The sequence below is a fragment of the Corvus cornix genome, chromosome 1A, assembly GCF_000738735.6.
Source record: "Corvus cornix cornix isolate S_Up_H32 chromosome 1A, ASM73873v5, whole genome shotgun sequence".
In the NCBI taxonomy this organism is placed as follows: Eukaryota; Metazoa; Chordata; class Aves; order Passeriformes; family Corvidae; genus Corvus; species Corvus cornix.
Genome location: NC_047057.1, coordinates 259,132 through 271,206, shown reverse-complemented (window position 1 = coordinate 271,206; position 12,075 = coordinate 259,132). Strand labels below are relative to the sequence as shown.

The following is a 12,075-nucleotide window of genomic DNA, read 5'->3' as shown; positions in this document are numbered from 1 at the left end:
GGGGACACGGAGGTGCGTGGGGACATGAGTGACACAGTGGGGACACGGGGGGGACACGGGGGGCCCGGCGCGCGTGTGCGCGGTCACGGCGCGCGGGGGACGTGTCACTGTCACCGCCACCCGCGGGGCCGCGCTCACCTGGGCACGTCTGCGGGGGGGGGGAACTGTGGGGGCAAGGGACAGCCGGGACCCCCCGGCACCCTCCCAGTGTCCCCAGTTCGCCCTGGGACCCCCCCGCGCTCCTCCCGCCCCGGTTCGAAGCATCCCGCTCCCACCCCCCGTTCCCCCCTCGCGCATCCCCGTCCCCTCGGGGCCCCCCCGGCCGGCCGGACACGGCTCGGACACGGCTCGGACAGCGCGGGGGGGGCGGGGGGGCGGGCAGCGCTTTGGGGAACGGCCCCGCCGCTATAAAGGGGGGCGGTGCGATGGAGCCACCGCCGCGACCGACGGGACCCGCGGGCGACCAGGTGAGCCCGACCCCCCTCAAAATCCCCCCTCGGCACCGGGACACCCCAATAGACCCCCCCAAAAACCCTCTCGGTACTGGGACATCCCAACAGACCCCCCCCAAAGGGACACCCTCCCACAGGGTCATCCCCACCCCCCCTCCCCGGGACCCCCGCCCCGAGAGCCCCCTCGGACCCCTCACCCCGGGGGTCCCGGGCGGTGTCACCCCCCGGCCCTGCGGGGACGCTGGCCCGGGGTCTGGCTGGGGACCGAAGCCCCCGGGGGGGTCTAGGCACCCCCTTGTCCCTGTCGTTTTCCCCCCCGGCCCCTGCTGTCCCCGAGGTGGTGGCCAGGCCGTGGCAGTGCCACCAGCCGTGCCCCCCAGCCCCGCGGGGACACCGGGGGTGACCCAAGGGGCCACTGGCCCTCGCCGCCCCGCCGGTGGGGTGGTGGCAGTGGGGGGGCGTGGCGGGGGTCCCCGTGTCCCCCCGTCACCCGGCGCTGTCCCGTTCCAGGCTCAGCGAGTGCGTGCGAGGCTCCGGTGAGTGGCACTGTTCCCGTGTCCCCGCGGGTTCCCCGGGGTCCCCTGTCCCCCTGTCACCACCACATCCCTGTGTCCCCCCCAGTGTCCTCCCTGTCCCCTCCCTCTGCGTGTCCCCCCCGGGCCTGTGTCACCCATGTCCCCGTGTCCTCCGCACCCCCACGTCCTCCCTGTCCCCTCCATCTGCATGTCCCCCCATCCCTCTGTCACCCGTCCCCACGTCCCCCCCCTCCTCAAGCAGTGGGTGACAAGGTCACTCCAGTGTCCATCCCGCACCCCCCGAGGGCAGGGGTCCCCAGGGAGGTGACACAACGCTGGGGACCCAACGCCCACCCTGACCCTCCCCTCGCCCCTTCCGAGCCGCGTCCCCCTCCCGCACTGTCCCTGTCGCCCGCGTGGTCACGGCCGGGCCGGGGTGGCCCTGGTGACAGGTGCCAAAGGGCTCCGGGAAGGCGTCAGGGACACGGCCCGAGCGGCACGTGCCGGCGGGGACACGGTGGCACCGTGACACGGTGACGAAGGCTCCGGAGTCCACGTGCCACCGACGCCACTTCCCGCATGTCCCTGCTCGTGTCCCCTGTCCCGTCCCTGGTGACATCACCCATCCCTCCAACATCCCCAGGGATGGCGGTGACGCGCGTGTCCCCCTCTGCCGGCGCCCTCCACACGTCCCGGGGGGTGCGGGCGGATTTTGGGGTGCGGGACCTCGCCGGTGACAGCTGTGTCCCTCTCCGCAGAGCCCGGCGGGATGCGGGGTCCCGGCGTGTCCCTGTGGGCGCTGCTGTGCCTGGCGGTGGCGCTGGCCGGGGGTCGCCCCGCGCGGCTCGAGAGGGTCCGGGCGGACGCGCGGGCCCTGACCCGGACCCTCAGCGCGCGCCTGCAGCAGCTCCAGGTGACCCCGGCCCGGGGGGGACCCCCGGGGACACCCCAAGGATGGGGGGGCGGAGCTGTGACACAGCGGGGATACCCAGGGGAGGGGCTGGGGGGGACACCCGGCGGGGCAAGAACGTGCCCCAGATTGGGGGCGGGGGGGGAGTCCTGGGGGCTGGTCCTCAATGGGGAGGGGGATCCTGTTCCCCAAAGTCGGGCGGGGTCCCCAGGGGGTCTCCCATGGGGGGAATCCCGGGCCCAGATTTGGGGGGGGGTCCCCGGGGAGGGGCACCTGTGGCTGGGGGGTGGGCGGGCTCTGACCCCAAATCGGGCGTGTCCACGGAGAGAGGCGGAGGGGCCGAGCCCCGAGGGGTGGGGGGCCCAGGGAGGGTCCCCAGGGCTGGCTGGGTGTCCCCCCCGCCCTGACCCCCCCCCCCCGTCTGTGTCCCCCCCAGCTGTTCCCGCTGACCCTGCGCGTCACCGGCCTGGAGGGGGTCCCGGAGGGGGGGCTCCCGGACGGGGGGGTCCCGGCGGGGCTGGCGGGGGCTGCGCAGCGGCTCCAGCTCTTCCAGCGGCTCCTGGCGGCGCTGGCCGGGGGCGACCTGCGGCTGGCCCAGGTGGCCAACGACCTGGAGAACCTGCGCAGTCTCCTGGCCGTGCTAGCGGCCCTGCTGGGCTGCCCCCCGCCCCGCGACCCCCCCGTCGCCCCCCCCGCGCCGCTGGCCGAGGCCCCGCACACGGTGGCCGGGGTGGCCCTGGCGCGGCTCCGGGGGTGCTTGGAGGGGGTCGCCGCCCGCCTCGAGGGGGTCCCCGCGTGTTAAGGACCTTCGGGACCCCCGGGAACCCCCGGACCCCCCTGGGTCCACACGAACACGGCCAGGACCTCACCGGGACCCCCCGGACCTCACAGGGATCTCATCAGGACCCCACGGACAGAGGGGACACCACGAGCGTCCCCAGGCACCGGAGCGGCTCCAGCTGCTGCCGGCACTTTTTTCTACAACATTACTACTACTATTATTATTACTATTTTTATTATTATTATTATTATTGTTATATTACTATTAATAATAATTTATTCGCTTTACTTTAAAATAAAGCCTCTTTTCCAGCAGCCTCATGCGTGTCTCTGATGACCCTGGGGACAAGGGCCCTCGGGGACAGGGGCCACACGGGGACAAGGGACCCCCCGGGGCACGGGGGCACCTGGGGACAAGGGACTGGGACCGGGGACACGTCCCGGTGACTCAGTGGCAGTGGATGACTCGCTGGTGGCTTTGCCATCCCCCCGGGTCCCCCGGCCTGGTGTGACCCTTACACTCCCCAGCCGAGGTGGGGACACGGGGGGGACACGGGGGGTGTCCTGGAGCCCCCGGCGAGAGGGGAAAAGGGACGGGGATAAAGGAGAGAGGAACAAGGGGGACAAAGGGGACAGGGACGGGGACAAGGCTGGGGGAAGAGGGGGCACGGGGCCAAGGTGGGGGACACAGGACACGGGACAAGGACACGGGACAAGGACACGTGTGTCACTGCCAGTGCCACTCTCGGTGTCCCCTGCAGCGCCGGCCTGGCCCCTCCCCGGCCCTGGCCCTTCCCCGGCCCCACGGTGGGGACACCCCGGGGGGGTGGCCATGGGGCAGGGCCACCCCGGGTCATGTCCCTCATGCCCGAGGCCACCCGGGGCCACCGTGACTCAGCCGGGACCCGCGGAGGTTGTGGGGGACACAGAGGGAACCACGGGACCCAGAACTGCCGGGACCCCCCAAGCCCCCCTGGAGGTCTCCCCCACCCCTCCCCGGGTCCCCCCAGCCCCCCTCCCCAGGGCAGATGTTTTGGGGTCCCCAAGGAGAGTGGTGACACCAAGGGGCCAAATTTTCCTCAAAAACCCCATTTTTATTAAAACACAGGCACAGACAGAGCTGGGGGGGGGAGCACCCCCAAATCCCAGGGGGGACCCGGGCTGGGTCCCACTCCCCAACCCCCCTGGACCCCGTGGGGGCAGCACCCCAAGACCCCCCCGCGGGGTTTGGGACCCCCGGCACCCCGAAGGGGGTTTTTGGGGTGCCAGGGGGGGTTTTTGGGGTGCCGGGGGGGGTCTCAGCTCTCGAACCACTTCCCCCCCCGTGCCGTGGGGGGGTTGCTCCCCAAAATCTTCCTCTTGTACCTCTCCACCAGCTCCTGGAACCGCACCTCGGCCCCCCCGGGCCCCCCCCGGCGCCGCCGCTGGCTCTGGGGGGCAGAGGGGTGAGGGGAGCCCCAAAATCCCCGCGGCACCCCACAGCCCGGGGGCAGCACTGAGGGGAGATATCGAGGAATGGGGGTGCCCAGGGAGATGGGGGTGGCCCAAATCGGAGGGTTTGACCCCAAACCCACCCCGGGGGGGGGGTGAACTCCAAATCCCTACCTGGGGGGGGGGCGCCCGGAGCTTCTCCCGCCGCCGAGAGGCCTTGGGGGCTTTGGGGGGCTTGGGGGGGGGCTGGGCCTTCCCCTTGTCCCGTTTCCTGTGGGGAAAAGGGGAATTGGGCGGGGGAGAGGCCTGGGGGGGGGGCCAGAGAGGACAGAGACCCCCAGGGGGGACATGGGGGGAAAGGGGGAGAAAGGGGCAAGAAAAGGGGGGGGAAGGGGAAGGGGGGCAGGAGGGGGGAAGGAGAGGAACAGGGAAGGGTGCAAGAGAGAGGGGAAAAAGGGGGGGGGAAGTGGGGAAAAAGAAGGGAAAAAAGGGAGAAAAAGGGAGAAAAAGGGAAATGGGGAGGAAAACGGGGGTGAGGGGGGGAAAGGGGGGACAGAGGTGGGGGCTCAGGGCCCCCCTCACCTGATCTTGGGGCCGCGGTGGGAGGGCAGCGCCAGCACCTTGGGGCGGGGGGCGCCCGGAGCCCCGCCCTGGCCCGGGCTCTGCGTGCGGAACCCGGCCCAGGGGGCCCCGGGGGGGGTCCCCGGGGGGGGGCCGGGGGGGTCCTGGGGGCCCCCGAGCCCGCGGGGGGGTCTGGGCGCCCCTGGGGGGGGCCGGGGGTGCCTGGGGGGGGTCCGGGGGTCCCGCGGCCACCTTGGCCTTGGCCTTGAGCTGCAGGAAAGGGGGGGTGGGGTTCAGTGCTGGGGGCCGGGGGGGCCCGGGGGCCCCGGGGGGGCAGAGGGGGTGCAGGGGGTTCCCCCGTACCAGGCCCCGCTGGATCCGCTGCTCCCGCAGCCGCAGCTTCCGCCGGTCCTCCAGCGCGAACTCCACGATCGGGCGCTGGGGGGCACCGTGGGGACCCCGAAACGCCCCAAAACCGCGGGGGGGGCACCCCAACACGCCCCAAACTCCGGGAGGACACCCCAAAAACCCCCAGACTCGGGGGAGCACCCGGAAATCCCTCAAGTACCCAGGGGGACACCCCAAAACCAAGGGGATGCTTCTAAAGCTCCCAAAACACTGTGGGGGACACCCCAAAACCCCCAAACTTGTGCAGGGAAGCCTAAAACCCCCTGAACACTGGGGAGGACCTCAAAACCCAGGGGGAGACCCCAAAAGCTCTCCGACACCCTGTGATACCCCAACACAATGAGGGCACCCCGAAATCTAGGGGGGACCCCAGAAACCTCCCCGTGAAACACGGGGGGTAACCCAGAACAGCCCAAAAGCCGGGGGGCACCCCAAAAACATCTGAGAGAAACCCAAAACACCCAGGAGAGCCCCCAGAGCCCATGGGGCACCCCAAAACCCCCGGGGGCTCCCAGGAGATCCCAGGGGGACCCCAGAATGCGGGGGGCAGCTCCAGGGTCTGGAAATAGGGTGCCCCGGATTTGGGGTGCCCCCACTGACCTTGTGGGCCCCGAAGAGCTCAGGGTTGTTGTTGAGGCGCCGCAGGGCCCCCAGGGCCTCCTCGTGCTCCCCGAACTCCACGAAGGCGAACCCCAAAGATTGGCCCTGGCCCCGCAGCTCCCGCATCACCCGGCACTGCGAAAGTGATGGGGTCACCCCAAAAACCCACCCAGGGCACCCCAAAACCCACCCAGGGTACCCCAAACCTTCCTGCAGCTCCTGCATCACCCAGCACTTGGAAAGTGATGGGGTCACCCCAAAAACCCACCCAGGGCACCCCAAAACCCACCCAGGGTACCCCAAACCTTCCTGCAGCTCCCGCATCACCCAGCACTTGGAAAGTGATGGGGTCACCCCAAAAACATCCCCTGGGTCACCCCCAAACTGCCCCGGGGTCATCCCAGAACTCCACACCCCCCTGCACCACCTGGCATTGGCATGTGGGGATGGGGTCACCCAAAGCCCCCCGACACCCTCCTGGAGAACCCCCCAACACCCCCCAGGGCACAGAGCGGGGACCCCCCAGCCACCCCAAATCACCCCCAGACCCAACAGAGCGCAGGGGGACCCAGGGGGACCCCAAAAGGCCCCCACCTCCTTGATGAGGGGGGCTGTGGCCCCGGGGGCCCGCAGGAGCCCCCTGAGCAGCGCGCGCAGCCGCGCCGAGTCCAGCGCCTTGGGGAGGTTGTGCAGGCACAGCCGCGTCCGTGACACGCCCACGTTGGGGTCCTGCAGCCGCCGCCGCTTCAGCTCCTCGAACTGCGGGCATGGGGTCAGCGGGGCCAGCGACAGCGGGACGCCCCCAAATCGCCCCCGGAGCCCCGAAGGGCCCCACTCACCCGCACCCGCTTGGCCATGTCCGAGTCGCTGACGCCCTCGGCTGCGCGGGAGCCTGGGCGGATGGCTGGGAACGGGGTGGAATTGGAAGGTTTTGGGCATTTGGGGGGTCAGGGGAATTTGGGGGGCTTGGCAGGAGCCTGGGTGGATGGCTGGGAACGGGGGTCAGGGGGATTCCGGGGGTCAGGGGGCAATGAGAGAGCTCAGGGGGATGTTGGAGGGGAATGAGGGGGGCAGGGGGGTTTAGAGGAATTTGGTAGGGTCAAAAAGGGAGTCAGAGGAGTTCAGGAGGAATTTGGGGAGCATTGGGAGGATTCAGAGGGAATGGGGGGTCGGGGGATTTGGGGGCGCTTCAAGGGGGGATTTGGGGGTCATGCAGAAATCGGGGTTGGGGGACTGAGAATGGGGGCTGGGGGGGCAGTGAGGGCCGGGGGGCGTGGGGGCACTGGGCTGTGGGGTCACTCACCCCCCTCCCGGGCCAGGTACAGGTTCCTGGTGCCGGTTCGGGGCCGGGCCCCCCTGGAGGTCCCCTGGAGCCCCCGGGCCTGGTCCCGGCTCAGGGCGGGGTCCACGCGCAGCAGCCGCCCCCCCACTCGCAGCCCCCCGCCCTGGGACAGAGGGGTCAGCGGGGTCAGGGGGGTGGGACCCCCACAGCAGGTGGGGACCCCGCCCAGACACCCCCAAACCTGCCCAGAACCTCCCAGCACCCCCAAAACGCACAGCATCCCCCACAACCTCCGAAACCTGCTCAAAACCCCAAACTGCCCCCAAAACCTTCCAAAACCTCCCCAAACTCTCACAAATCTCCAAACTCCCCTCAACCCTTTCCAAATTCCCTCAAAGTCCCCCAAACCCCACCCCAGTCCCACCAAACCCCTCCCCAGACTCCCCCGGGAACTGCCCCTGAGCCCCCCCAGGACCCTCGATGCCCCTGGGGGGTCCCCACTGTCCCCTGTCCCTTTGGGGTCCATGGTCACTCAGGGGGTCCCCGCTGTCCCCATCCCTTTGGGGTCCATGGTCACTCGGGGGACCCCGCTGTCCCCTGTCCCTTTGGGGTCCATGGTCACTCAGGGGGTCCCCGCTGTCCCCATCCCTTTGGGGTCCATGGTCACTCGGGGGACCCCGCTGTCCCCTGTCCCTTTGGGGTCCCTGGTCACTCAGGGGGTCCCCGCTGTCCCCATCCCTTTGGGGTCCATGGTCACTCGGGGGACCCCGCTGTCCCCTGTCCCTTTGGGGTCCCTGGTCACTCAGGGGGTCCCCGCTGTCCCCATCCCTTTGGGGTCCCTGGTCACTCAGGGGGTCCCCGCTGTCCCCCAGGGCCCCCCCTCACCTCAGGCCCCTCCTGGGCAGCCTCGATGCATTTCTGGGCCCCCTCGGGGGTCTCGAACTGGGCGAAGGCAGAGCCTGGGGGGCGAGAAAAGTCAGGGGGCAGCCCCCAGTGTGGGAACCAACCCCCAAATGTGGGCACCCCGAATTTGGGAGCCACCCCAAACATGGGATAATCCCCCCTCCACAGGGACACTCCCAAAAGTGGGAGCCCCTCCCCAAAATGTGGGACAGACACCCCCAAATGGGCAACATTCCCCCAAAATGTGGGACCCCCCCCTCTGGGTCCCAGAGCCCCCCCAAACACCCCAGGACCCTCTGGGCCCCTCCCAAACACCCCCCAGGGCTCCCCCCCCACCTTTGGGGCGCCCAGTTTTGGGGTGCAGCCCTCACCCAGATCCCCCTGCTCCCTCCCCCCTTTTTGGGGGTGCCGGTGTGGGGAGCAGCACCGGGTGCCCCCCAGGCCCCCCCAGCCCCCTCCCCACCTTTGGGGGTGCCGGTGTGGGGGTGCAGCACCAGCCGGACGTAGCAGACCCCCCCGAACCGCTGCAGGGTCTCCTCCAGCTCCTCCTCCTCGGTGTCAAACGAGAGGTTCCTGGGGGGGGGCGGGGGGCTCAGGGGGGTCCCGGGGGCGCCCCTCCCCGGGGTTTGGGGTCCCCCGGCCCCCCACTCACCGTATGAACACGGTCCTGCCCTCGGCCACGTCCGACGGGCGCTGCCGGCGCTTGCGGGGGGGCTCCTCTGCAAGGGGGAGTTGGGGCACCTGGGAGACCCCCAGGGGCATCCCCGGACCCCCCAAACCCCCCGACCCCAGGGCAGCACCCCCAGACCCCCAGAAACACCCCCTGCCCCCTGGAAGAGCCCCCCAAACTGCCCTAACCCCCTCCCCAAAAACCCTCGAAACCTCCCCAGACCCTCCCCAAAAAAACCCCAGACCCCCAGCGCACCCCAAACACCCCGACAGCCCCTGAGCCCACACAGCCCCCCCGACTCTGCCAGAGCCCCTCGAGGCCCCACAGAACCCCCCTGCCCCCCAGGCAGTGCACAACCAACCTTCCCCATCCTCCTCATCCTCTTCCTCATCCTCCTCCTCGTCCTCCTCCTCTTTTTCTTCATCTTCATCTTCCTCCTCCTCCTCCTCTTCCTTCTTCTTCTTCCCACGCTCTAGCCCAGCTCTGACCCCTGACCCCACTTTTGGGGTCTGCCGGGGAGGCCGAGCAGCTTCTTCCTCCTCTTCTTCCTCCTCCTCTTCTTCTTCCTCTTCATCCTCCTCTTCTTTTTCTTCCTCTTCATCTTCCTCCTCTTCTTCAAGCTCCTCTTCCTCTTTCTCTTCCCCTTTTTCCTTCTCTCTCCCCTCCCCCTCTGTCAGAACCCGGGGTGGGGGGGCTCAGTCACCCCTCGGCCCCCCCAAAAGCCCCCGGGGGCCCTGGGGCAGGCCCAGCCCCTCACGGGGCAAATGGGGGGGATTTGGGGTCTCACTGGGGAGTTCGAGGAATCTCAGGGAATTTGGGGGATTTGGGGGGCAGTTTTAGGATCTCACCAGGCATTTTTGGGGGTCCAGGGGGGTTTTGGGGTCTCACCGGGGATTTGGGGAGTCTCAGGGGGGCTTGGGGTCTCACTGGGGAGTTTGGGGGGCAGTTTTGGGGTCTCACCGGGCGTTTTTGGGGGTCCCTGTGTCTCCTGGTACTTGTCCTTGGCCACGGCCCAGTCCACGGCCAGCGGCCGCCCTGGGGGGCGGGGGGGTCAGACCCCAAATTCCTGAGGGCTCCCCCCCATCCCCCCCCAGACCCCCCCTCGTGTTCCCCTTCCCCAGAGACCCCCTCAGCATCCTCAATCCCCCTCTGCACCCCTCAAATTCCCCCAGAGACCCTCCCAAACCTCTGATCTCCCTCGTGTTGCGCTCCCCCAGCACCCCCAAACCTCCCAGGGACCCTCTGCTTAATCCCAGGCCCCCCCAAACCTCGGAGCTGGGCCCCGTTGAGCCCCCCCGAACCCCCCAGGCCCTGCTGAGCCCCCCCAAAGCCCCCAGGCCCCCCCAAACCTCGGAGCTGGGCCCCGTTGAGCCCCCCCAGCGCCGCGGCCGCCTCCCGGAGGTTCCGGAGCTGGACGAAGGCGAAGCCCCTCGGGGTCCCGTCTGCAAGAGCCCCCCCAGACTGAGCCCCCGGCCTGGGGGGGTGGGAGCTCCCTGGGGGGCTCAGGGGGGCTCAGGGGGTCTCACCAGGCTTCCGGGGCAGGTTCAGCTCCAGGACGGGGCCGAAGGGGGCGAAGAGACCCCGGAGCTCATCCTCGGAGCACTGCGGGGACGGGGGAGGGTCAGGGGGGCATTGGGGGTCTCTGGGCAGGGGGAGCATTGGGGGATTGGGGGTCTCTGGGCAGGGGGGTTGACCAGGGGGGAGATCAGAGGTCTGGGGGTCCTGGGGGCTTTGGGGGTGCTGGGGAGGTGCCTCGGGAAGAACGGGGTCATGGGGGGTCCCAGGGGATGGGGGAGTGCTGGGAAGATCCCGGGGGGTCACTGGAGGGATGGGGGGTCCTGGGGGGCTCCCCAGGGCATGGAGGTCCCTTGGGAAGAGGGGGGTCCCTGGGGGGGCTGGGGACACCGGGAGGGTCCCTGGGGATGGGGTCCCTGGAGAGTCGGGGGTTCCCCCCGGAGTCCTGGGGGGCTGGGGGTGCTCAGGGGGTGACCCCTGAGCCCCCTCACCTGGAAGCTGAGGTTGCGCAGGATCAGCCGCGCCTTGCGGGAGGGGCCCCGCGGCTTCTTGGCCCGGGGGGGGCCCGGGGGCGGCTCCCCCTTCTCCTTCCCCTTCCCCTCGGGCCGGGGCCGCGGCCGGGCCGGGGTCACCCCCAGGCGCCGCCCCCCCAGCTCGGGGGGCTCCCGCAGCGCCCGCGCTGCGTCCTCGGGCAGCGAGAAGGTCACGTACCCGAACCCGCGGCATTTTGGGGAACCTGGGGGGGCCGGGGGGGCGTGAGGGGCCGGACCCCCCCAGAGCCCCGCATGGACCCGGCACAGCCCCCCCGGCCCCGCCCGGGACCCCCATTGTGGAGGCTGCTGAGCCCCCCCGTCCCGCTCCCCAAAATTCCTGACCCCCCAAATTCCTGCTCCCATCCCAGGCCTCCTCCGTGTCCCCCCCTCCGCGCCCCAGCCCCCCCAGCTCTGCATCCCCCAGGCCCCAACCCCAAATGTCACCCCCCCTTCCCAGACCCTGCTCCCACCCCCCGAACCCCCCCCCCCCCAAATCGCAATCCAAGCCCCCCCATCCTCCTCAGCCCCCCAGACTCCGAGTCGGAGCCCCCCGGCCCCAAACCCTCCGTGCCCCCAGGCCCCCCCAGACCCCGGTCCAGCGCCCTCGGCCGCCCATCTCAGCCCCCCAAAACTCGCTCCCAACCCCCAAATCCCACTCCCAGCCCTCTCAAGCCCCCCAGGGCCCAGTCCTAGCCCCCCAGACCCCATTTCCAGCCCCTCCAAACCCCGGTCCCAGCCCCTCCAGTCCCCCAAAGCTCGCTCCCAGACCGCTTCAGACACCTCCAAAGCCTGGTCCCCGCTCCCCCCCAGCCCCCCCCGGCGCGGACCCTTCTCGGTGACCACGAAGCAGCGGCGGAGCGGCCCCAGGTGCCCGAAGAGCCGCTCCAGGAGCGCGGCGGTGGCGCCGGGAGGGAGGCCCCGCACCAGCACCGTGCGGGGCTCGGGCGCCGCCATGTTGGCACGCGGGGGATGCCGGGAGCGGGGCGGAGCGGCGCCCGGGGAAGATGGCGGTGTTAGAGCGACCCCTGGCGGCGGGGAGGACGGAAGGGCGGGGGCTCATCGGTGGTCCCGGGACGCGGCCGGGGGGACCGAGGGGGCCGTGCCTGGGGGGTCAGAGGGGATCGGGGGGGGTTTGGGGGTCCCATATCGGAGCCCAGAGGGTTCATGGGGTCTCGGGGGGTCCCACCCTGCGGGAAGGGGGTCGAGGGCCCCTGGGGTACCCTTCCAGGGACGGGGGGGCGTTCGGGGGTCCCGTATTGGAGCTGGGGGGGTCAGGGGGCTCGGGGGTCCCGTCCCAGGGCTGGGGGTGCTCAGGAATCCATCCGGGGGGGGTCACACACATCCTTCGCACGTGGCACTTTATTGGGTACACGGGGGGGAGGAACTGGGGGGGCCCGGGGGGCTGTGGGGGGATCTTGGGGGGGCCCAGGTCGTCACCAGCATTTGGGGGTCTCGGGGACTTGGGGGCACTTTGTTACCCGTATTGGGGGGTCACAGGAACCTGAGGGAGGTCTG

General features: G+C 70.4%; 2 protein-coding genes across 2 annotated transcripts; one reads left to right on the top strand and one right to left on the bottom strand.

Annotated features, from left to right (window-relative positions):
• The first annotated feature begins 737 nt into the window (after positions 1-737).
• Positions 738-2,925, top strand: LOC120411839 (leptin). Its single transcript, XM_039570154.1, has 3 exons — positions 738-988; positions 1,726-1,880; positions 2,314-2,925. The coding sequence occupies exons 2-3, from the start codon at positions 1,737-1,739 to the stop codon at positions 2,677-2,679; spliced, it is 510 nt and encodes a 169-aa protein (XP_039426088.1). The 5' UTR covers positions 738-988; positions 1,726-1,736; the 3' UTR covers positions 2,680-2,925.
• A 1,030-nt stretch (positions 2,926-3,955) lies between these two features.
• RBM28 (RNA binding motif protein 28) lies at positions 3,956-11,542 on the bottom strand. The gene is made up of 18 exons (XM_039570381.1): positions 11,388-11,542; positions 10,519-10,763; positions 10,039-10,114; positions 9,862-9,954; positions 9,473-9,547; positions 8,874-9,182; positions 8,495-8,561; positions 8,306-8,415; positions 7,825-7,898; positions 6,961-7,102; positions 6,497-6,561; positions 6,252-6,416; positions 5,658-5,792; positions 5,013-5,087; positions 4,740-4,919; positions 4,671-4,708; positions 4,263-4,359; positions 3,956-4,087 (listed from the first exon to the last, which is right to left on the bottom strand). Exons 1-18 carry the CDS (start codon positions 11,512-11,514, stop codon positions 3,956-3,958), a joined length of 2,205 nt encoding a protein of 734 aa, XP_039426315.1. The 5' UTR covers positions 11,515-11,542.
• Positions 11,543-12,075: the final 533 nt, after the last annotated feature.